Consider the following 9,712-nt stretch of genomic DNA (forward strand, 5'->3'; position numbering starts at 1 on the left):
CTGCAAAGCAGACTGCAGAAAAAAATAAATAAGCAAATATGAACTACAGAAAGCATCCATCTAATGGCTGCTGCTTTTACTACTTGGTGTCTGAAAAATTACAACAAAGGAAGGTTAAAATAATCAGCAGTGGTATAAGTACTACTTAAGCCAGCAGTCACATATGGTGTATTAGCAATGTAGATGGATTTAATGAAAACTGAGATCCGTGCAGGTATCTGTCGTCAGCCAAACCTGCAAAATAATTTTCCTCAGAAAATGAAATGTGATGAGAGAAGTGTTCATCTGTAATAGAGTTACGACAACTCCAAACGGTAAAACTAGTGCTGGTCTGATGCATTTCATCAGCTGACACTAACCAAACAGACAATTCCTGTGACAATTGCCTTGAAGAGAACAGACTGTGCAATGGGTCATAATCAAGCACACATCCTTAGATTAACAGCTCCAGAGCACTGCATACTCCTGTAAGTCATCCTGTAAAGCAAAACCAAGTGTGATTTGTCACACCATTTCAGCCTCCATTATAGCTAAGACAGTAGTGTGGAATTTTTCAACCTTCGTAGGAAGATTATTAAAATGGATAACACCAGCATGCATTTTAAAGAAAATGCTCATCACTTGCCAAGTCGTGCTCTTTGAGGTATCTGCCAGTGTGGGAGGGATGCATGCTCTCAAGGGGACCTGTGTTTCATGGTCATCTCAGGCAGGGGGCTGCAAAGTTCATTAAATGATCTTATCTTGCTGCTGGTTCTGTTCAAAATAGCCTTGATATGATGAAGGATTTATGTTACCTCCACTTCAAATAAAAAGTACCGAGGGATGCATTTCATTACTGCCCTGTGACACTGGAGAAGCCGGGGCTGCAGTGGTAATACTCCTCATTTGTTTGTGTCACACGGAGGATTTATTTGCAAGAGGAGTCCAGCTCCAAAGGTAAGGAAGTATTTGGGTTTTGTAGTGAGTTTTCCGCAATAATGACAAAAAGAAATGTGTTTGTTCTCTAACTTAAATTCTCACAAAATTATGTCCTAGGAAGGATGAGAGTGTGAGGAAAATGCCAGGGAAGAGTGCCCAGTTTAGCAGAATTCTGAGGAAGATGAGTAGCATTGATACAGAAAAAATATTTATGGATAATTTCCATGTCACAATCCTGAACAAAACACCAAGAGATATGGCTGTACATTCTCAACTGATGGGTTAAATGGTGGCCAAGGTTTCACACACACACTCGTCTCTCAAAGGTTTTTTAACAGAGATCTGCTGCCACCGAGAGACTTTTTAATTCTTTTTTAAGGTGGTAGACACCTTCACATGAATCAGAATAGGTTTCTCTTGCATGTTTTCTCTGAATTGGATGATCTAATGAAGAACATGGGCCCCAGGCAAGATTTATCTTCTTTGACCCTGGACCATTGAGTCTTCCTGTACTCAAAAATCAAACAACAAAGCAAAGCGCGTTCAAGATCCTTGACTAATAAATATTAATTTATTCTATATACTTGATCTTATGAATTCAGTAGTTCACAGGAGCAGACTTCAAATGTATCTGGCAGTGGGGAAAATCTAATGATCAGGAACAATATTTGATCTCAAAAGCAAACTGTGACCGCTTTAAATATACTTTAGATACTGAAAATTAAAAGTCAATAGAAGTTGAACAAATCTACAGAAAGCTCAGGAAAGGCATCTGGACATTCTGTACTGCACAAGGAATGCCTGTTCTCTTGATGCTCATCCCTGTGCAACTGCCACCACAGTCCTGGCTGTGTGTGCCCTGGGCAGGGGGTGTGGGAGCCAGGGGTAGGGAGTGGGGGGATCTGAGGGGGCAGAGGGGCTGATGGAAAGTTCCTCCAGGGATTGTCTAGTGAGACCTGCAGGAGTGGAGTCTTGGGCAGCACAGTATAAAAAAGACATTAATATATTAGGGAGCATCCACAGGAGGGCCACAAGGATGGTGAAGGGTTTGGAGGCAAACCTTTATGAGGAGCTGCTGAGGCCACTTGGTTTGAGGGGAGACCTCATTGCCTTCTTTAACACTCCCATGAGGGGCAGTGGAGGGGCAGATACTCATCTCTTCATTCTCGTGACCAGTGACAGGACTTGAGGAAATGGCCTGAAACTGAGTCGGGGAAGGTTTAGGTTGGATATCAGGGAGAAGTTCTTCCCCCAGAGGGTGGCTGAGCACTGGAACAGGATCCCCAGGGAAGTGGTCACAGCACCAAGCCTGACAGAGTTCAAGAAGTGTTTAGAAAATGCTCTCAGGCACATGTTGTGATTCTTAGGGGTGTCCTGCACAGGATCAGGAGCTGGACTCAATGATTCTGATGGGTCCCTTCAAGCTCAGCATATTCTATGATTCTATGAAACACAGCTCCAGCAAGAAGTGGAGAGAGATTTTCCAAATGGAACAACAGAGCTGAGGAAGCCAGCCAGAAAGGTGTTTGAAAACAGAGGTCTGAATCAGTCAGGCTAGGCTGGAGGACTAGCATGGGAGGTGGAGAGCAGTGTGTAACAGTATGTAATGCAAAAATCACATAGCTACCACAAACCTTGCCTTAATATACTTCTTTGTCATAAAGCTATCATATGAGTAGAGGTCCAAATTTTGTTACAGTGCAAAGTAGTTGAAGAATAGTTATTCTCTATATCAGAAAAATAGACTCAGACCCATCAGCTTTCCACAGAAAAGCAATAATGGGCTATGGGAATTAGAAACAAGAGAATGCTTGAAGAGAGACTTCTACATAGTGCCTGGGTGCAAACATTTCAGCTTACATATTTAGACTGTTAAACTTGTCTGTTAGAATTGATTTGCTAGACACACACCTGTAACTCCTACCAGTATTACCCAGTCACATGTCAATACAGTTGTCATTTCCATACACTGAAAAATCCCACTACATGCAAAAAGTCCAATTAAATTGATTGAAGTTTATATGCAGAGAACTGACTGATCACACATCCTGCTAAGAGCATGTACTTCAAATTCTGCCAAGCTAGGAAATACTGCTTGCAGAATAAATCACTTGCCTAGAATACCCTCATTTCACTGCAAACCCAAGGCAATGCTGTTTACAAAGGAAAAGCATTGATTGATAGTCTGCAATGCCAAACTGCAAATGAAAGCAGAACAGTACAGCACACATGCAAAATCACACATCTTTGCTGGTAAGACACACTAATGAATTTTTCAAAGAGACCAGCACAGTGTCAGGGACTTACATGCGCCAGAAGACCACACCAGCCTTCCCCCATCCTCAGGCTGGTGCTGCAGATCAGCTCCTCCTGTAGCTGCCCATCACTGAGGCAGGCAGAGCAGGCTGTGAGGAACCTCTCCCAGGCTGCTCAGGCTGTTTGTGAGATAAACTGCACTGTGCAACCTGCCACACAGACTGAAGGGTACAGGGAACTCAACCAAAGCGCTTCCTTCTGCCTCCCAAGAGTTTTATCCAGAGTCTGGAGACCTAAGTTAGACTTGAAACCGGTATGCTTTCCCAGGGGGGAGCACAAGGAAACTTCAGTCAGCCCTCTGAGATATGAATTGCTGCCAACTGCAGGAGCACGAGATGAATGACATATCCAAGACCCAAGGAAAAGGAGGGAAATCATGGCCGTGATTGCTGGTCCTGTTTTCTAAAATCAAAGCAGATTTCTCTTGTTTGAACATCAAATATTATCATTAGTGTAGATAGTCTACTCTTTCATATATCATGCAATTTTTTGTTAATCCAGTGCATTTATATAATAAGCAGGTCACAAAGCAAGTCCATGAAAAGTCAGGTGAATACAATGTTGTATTATTTTTAGGGAGAGAGCTCTGACTGTGCTTTGGAAGAAGCACAAGAAGGGAGAAAAATACCTCTCTTGACTCATGCTTTGTAAATTTTTAAAAACATTTCATATAACAATCTGTGTTCTACTACAGGAAGAAAATTCACACTTTTCTTTACACACCATTTTCTAGCTAAGAAACTTTTGACTCCCAATTGTCTCCATGAAAAAATGTGTTTCTGATGGTGTTAATGGTTTCTCATTAGTATGAGGTTTTGGCCTCAAACTATTGATTTTTTTTTTCTTACCAAAAAATCAACATGTCAGATCAAATTGATATTTTGTTCTGCCAGCATAATTTTTGAGTTCCGGCTAACAGTGACAGTATCGCAGCTCCCCCAACTTTGTAAGATCCCCTTTAGCAAATTGAGCCTAAATAATATCAACCCCCTGGAAAATTATTAAATGAAAAAATAAGCAATCATCTTCATCATGTATTGGATAAAACCTTCCCAAAGCTTATTGTGTTATTCCCTTTGTTTGAGAGCAGCTACATTTGTTCACTGGCTTGCAACCAGGGCTCTGTCAGAGAAGATTACCAGGAAGAGCCTCTCGTTATTGTCCTCTGGAAGGATTGTCACTAGAGGCTTAAATAAAGCTTCATTTAGTCCTAGCTGAGGCAGGGGAGTTGAAGTCAGAACTAACTGCAAGATCTATAAAAGTGCATCACAACTGCCTATGTGCTTTAACAGGGTATTTCTGCCCATTATTGTACCATACACAGAGTTTATTTGTTCAGGCTGATTTGGAGGCTGCTTCCATGACGTCTTTCTATTCTTCTCTTTCCCTATTACACGAGGTCCCTTATCCTGACTACTTTGAATGAGGCTCCTAAGCATGAAAATAAACTGTTTCCAGGTGATAACAGCTACTGCAAAGCCACAATAACAGGCTTAAGTCGTGTAGCTCTCCTCTGCAGAAAGCTGAAGCAGGAGGGAATATAAAGAATTCCTGCCACTGAGAACTAGTGACACACTGATAGACCAGGTTTGATATCCCTGGTTGCTCACACACAGGTTTATGGCAACAGTTTTGGAATGGATGGCAGGACAGAGGGGAATTCCAACATAAAGGCAAAAGAAACCAGGTGAGTTACTTCAGTGGGGTTTTTGTGCGGTTCCTGCAATCACCATGTGAACAGGCTCAAAGAGACAGTTTGAAACACAAAGCAATTTAGGGTAGGGTGATTCTACAGTTCAGAGAAGCAGATGCTGGCACATTTACACACTGGTGTTTATCAAGGACATATAAGGATCAGCAAAGTAACGATGCAGAAATTCGACATTCAGTAACTTTGATATTTGCCCATAGTTGTTCTCCAGAATTAGGGGGAATGAAAACAAAGAGGAATGTTTAGACTTAGGAAGAGAAAATTCAGCACCATCATATCCATATGTTAACACAATATAAAAGGTTACAAAGGAATGATGGCTTGGACAATGCTCTTAGTGTGCCTCATCAAGCACACAGAAAGAAAACATCATAGATAATAGAGAAAAGCACTAATTCTGTTCCCCATACCTATCAAAAAAAAAAAAAAAAAGAAGACCTCCTAAATACTACCTATAATACTACCTAGTGGGTAGTATTATACACACTTTGTAGTCTCTACAGATTTCTAACATTCTTCTAAATAATGCCAGCACCAGATGTGAGGTGAACAGCAAGAGAAACTAATTCTGAATATCTCTTTTACTGGCTTTACAATTTTTCCTTGGGATTTTTTGCTGTAGGGGCAGGTCACATCTATAAAATACATTCAAGCCAGCATCAAGAATTTATATATAATACAACCAAACCATGAGGCAGAGCATTTAAAACCAGTAAACAATATGTGTATTCTGAAAGTATATGAATGGGCTCAATTATACCTTAAAGCAATGAGTTCCATAACTTTGCCTTATTCAGGAGTAATATTTACCCTTTTATATATATATATATATATGTAATATAAATATATATTTATATATATATATAAAAGACACATCCACAGGGTATTAAACAAGAATACATAATAATTCAGAGGGATGAAGTTATTATGCCTTGGTATCTCTTCTGATAAAGAAACCAGGAGACATTATTTCCTGGCAATTTATTTCAGAGCCCCAGAGATGTATGGGAACTTTGCTTTCTGATCTCCAGAAAGAGTTATTCTCAGAGATTAACTCCTAGAGTGGAAAGTCCATTAGTCTTACCCAGATGGCTGTTACCATACATTTTTCATACATTTGTAGATTGTCCCTGGTACACAAAAGGTTTGAAAGGGTAGTAACTGCCACCTGGAAAGAATTGTTTGGGTTAGCATTGATATATATGTGGATATTTATAGAATACATATGTTTTATGAAAACCCATACTCGTATTAAATGAACTTTTTGACCTGGAATTGGTTATCCCATAGCACAGCTTGAGATATACTTGCAATTCACATTTCAGACTAATGTCAACACTTACACATCCAGCTGTAATTTGTTCAGGACCTGAAAATATGCAGTAATTTTTTTTTCTGCAAAGTTCAGGCTCAGGTACTGTGCTTCTATCATATGGAGGCCATGAGTTAGCATATGGAGGTTTTACGGGGAACCACCGTGAAGTCACAGGGAAATCCCAACAAGAAAAGGGACCTCTTCAGAAGGGCTGGTTTTGTCCTCTGCTCACAGAGTCTTTATAATGTGTCTCTCAATTTTTCACAAAACAGCCAACTGAAATTATTTGAAGATTATCAGTTCCCAGTTTTCTATTTTCTTATGATGCCTGGCAGGGGAATGGCTGCAATTTCGTCAAGCTTTTCCAAGCTAGCCTTGAGGGGCTTGTTTACTATCTCCCTATGGCTCTGATTAACATAAATTACAAATAATTGCCATGGATTCAAACAATGCATGAGAGAGCCCTAAATACTTGTTAAAAAAATTAAATGTTCTGGAAAATATAATAATGGCACGTTCATGCAAAACCACACAGCAATTTGAAAGGCAGCATGGATATACTAATTCCATATTTAATGAAGTTTTGAAAATAATGAAATGATTTCCTGGCTGCGATGTGGGATAGAGGGAATTGACTATTAGCCCATGAAAAGTCATCCTGAGACAGATATTCTTTCCCTAGGACAAGATTCACTCCAAAATCTATTTTTAAGATGACATTAAATAGAGGGGAAAGTACACAATTGTCACAAATATATAAATATATTAAACAAATTGGCTCTACTTTGAGAATTGTAGAAGAGGGTAAAATATTTAGCAAGTAAGAAGGCTTTTGTGAGTCAGCATGCTATGAAATTATGTACATACTTTAATACATACAAATTTTCTCCATTTCCAAATGAAGATGATAAGTGTTAGAATGATTAGCAGCAAGTTACCAGAACAATAGTCACTTCATCATTTGATGCACATGAAAACAGTGAGGCCAAAAACCCCAATAGATGTGCCAATTTTTATATTTTCCTTCTATTTTTGAGTACAGGAAAAGGTACCTTAATGGCTAAATCAGCGAATACAACAGAACCATCCTGGATTGTGATCTTAAAGGTCACATTCAGATGTAAGTGAGAGATATTTTAGGTGAAGGAGTAGGAACTCAGATCACTGTGGACAGCACACCCTCGAGTGTCAGAGCTACAAAAGAAAAGCTTAAATAGTGTCATTCCCACTCATCCTGCTCCTGCTAAAACAGGGACTGTGTAGCCCTAATGCTATGAAAGCCCAAAACATCCAGAGTGTGCTACAGCCATGAAAATGGATGAGGAACCAGTAACTTGTCCTGTGGTCGTTTCAAATTTCTCCCCTAGAGAAAATGAACAGCCAATATATGAGGCACGAGGTGCGGGGATGTGAGACCAGTGACCTGAGGAACTTCTGGGAAAAGACCATCGAGCAACAAACTCGGTACCTGCAAAACGAGAAGGAACGTCAGCGAAGAAGTGCTCTGACAAAGTGGGTAATCTGCACCCAGAAAGGTTATTTGATTTTGCATTGTAACTGTTTGGGGTTTTTTAAGGAAAAGTGATACCTATACTTAAGTCATGCGACGAAATCAGAAAGTCGTTTTGATCTATGGAAAATAGTAGAGCTTCCCAAATTGGCATGGTTAATGTGTCTAAGCTGTGACTTCTCGGGATAGGAGAATAATGGGCCCAAAACACTGAACTTTCTGGAGTTGTCAGAACAACATCTAACAGTGCAGGCTTGTCTTGAACATAAAGGCTTATGTTCAGAGCAGAGTACCTGGCCTACCTTCCTTCCCTGTGGCTTTTTTTCATAAAAATAGTCTGAATTATTTAGGACTGTTTTATTTATGTAGGGTAATTCCATTGTAAAGCAGACAATCCAAGCATACTAACTGACTAAGGCAACCACCATTCATAGCCATATTTACCTCAGTCAGTCACATTTACTGGAATCAATCACAGTGAGAAAGACCAGCCTGCAAACAGATCAGTACTTCTACTTCTCATTATGTCTCTGCAAGTGGAAGGCATATACAAAGATATATATTTTAGTTATTTATTATAGTTATTTTGGCTGGAGATCATTCAGTGAGAAAGCATTTTCTCAGAGTCTCTCTCATACCTCTCTGCACTGATGCTTGAACACTAAAAGCAAGGAGGGTCTTACATTAACAACCCTGGATGGAGGAACGCTGGAATGAGTCTCTAGCATGTTTTATCCATCTGCAACAAACCTGATCTCAATGCTTCACCTCCTCACTCAGGAAATTCCTTCCTTTTCTATTTGAGTAAGTCTTTCTGTGGCACCTAGAAACTTCCAAAAGGAAAGCAAAGTGCCAGCTGTCACCTGAAGGGGTCTGTTGTGGGTCTAACAGAAGTCTGAACATGAGCAAGCCCAGCTGGGTAGCGCTGAGGAGGAGGAGGGGACCGGGGAGGTGCTGGGTGCTGTGACCCAGCAGGTGGCAGGAGATCTCCAGGGCGGGTGACAAACCCCTCTGGCACACAGGCGATGGAGAGGCGACAATGAAACACAGAGCTCAGGGGAGCCCTCACCCGGATTTATCCAGCAAAGAACTCCGCAGGGGCAGGACGATTTGCATGACAACTGGGAAAAAGAACCGAAATCTGTTCCCTGTAAGAATATGGGGACAAGCTGATCCGTGTTTCTGTCCCTAGGCTCAGAAATGAATGGATGGAGAGACTGGAAAAACGGATAAAGATGTTGAGGACCCAACCTGAAGACCCATCTAGCTGAAGATCCCACACCCATTACATGCTGCAGGGAGGGGGGGGGAAGAAAATTATTTTGTAGGAAAGTGTGATGGTGTGATGCAAAAGCTGAAGTCAATTTTACTTTGTGGCTTAAATGAGCTATAATTAATTAACTGTCATTGTTAGAAGTTTCATATGTGAAATCTCAATTGCTGCTTTTAAGATTATGCATCCATCCCATTGTTTGATAAATGGAAAAGGTAGTACTCTGAAGTATTTAACACTAATAAATCATGCTTCACTGAGTTGTAGATGGCTAGAAAAAGAGTTTACTTTCACAGTTTTGCTCAGCAAATGCATTTCCTCAACATTTCAGGTTTCTGTATAGGCTGACTGTAATATAATGAATTTAGATTGTTTAATGAATAATAGAGATTTTAATTTTTAACACAGCAGACTCCAGCTCAGAATGAGGAAGATGGGACATGCAGAGACAATGCCACCATATCTCACGTCATTAGTGGAGCCTAAATTGTGGGAATTAGAGATCCCAGCTGCCCTATTAAAAGTCTGTGAAGTCGTGAATATATGTCCTGACAAACAGTCTCTGTGAGACACCTACAAGAGCTATTTAATTAACCCACATTAACTTAGTTAACCCACATGAGCTACCTTGAGACACTCTATCAGCAAGGATAAAATAACTTGAAGTTT

General features: G+C 40.3%; 1 protein-coding gene across 1 annotated transcript; it reads left to right on the plus strand.

Annotated features, from left to right (window-relative positions):
- The first annotated feature begins 846 nt into the window (after positions 1 to 846).
- Positions 847 to 9,323, plus strand: LOC112841368 (protein FAM240B-like). Its single transcript, XM_025896462.1, has 3 exons — positions 847 to 936; positions 7,628 to 7,772; positions 8,963 to 9,323. Exons 2-3 carry the CDS (start codon positions 7,633 to 7,635, stop codon positions 9,039 to 9,041), a joined length of 219 nt encoding a protein of 72 aa, XP_025752247.1. The 5' UTR covers positions 847 to 936; positions 7,628 to 7,632; the 3' UTR covers positions 9,042 to 9,323.
- Positions 9,324 to 9,712: the final 389 nt, after the last annotated feature.

Source organism: Manacus vitellinus, unplaced genomic scaffold (assembly GCF_001715985.3).
Source record: "Manacus vitellinus isolate BGI_N305 unplaced genomic scaffold, ASM171598v3 scaffold_9_pilon, whole genome shotgun sequence".
NCBI classification, from domain to species: domain Eukaryota; kingdom Metazoa; phylum Chordata; class Aves; order Passeriformes; family Pipridae; genus Manacus; species Manacus vitellinus.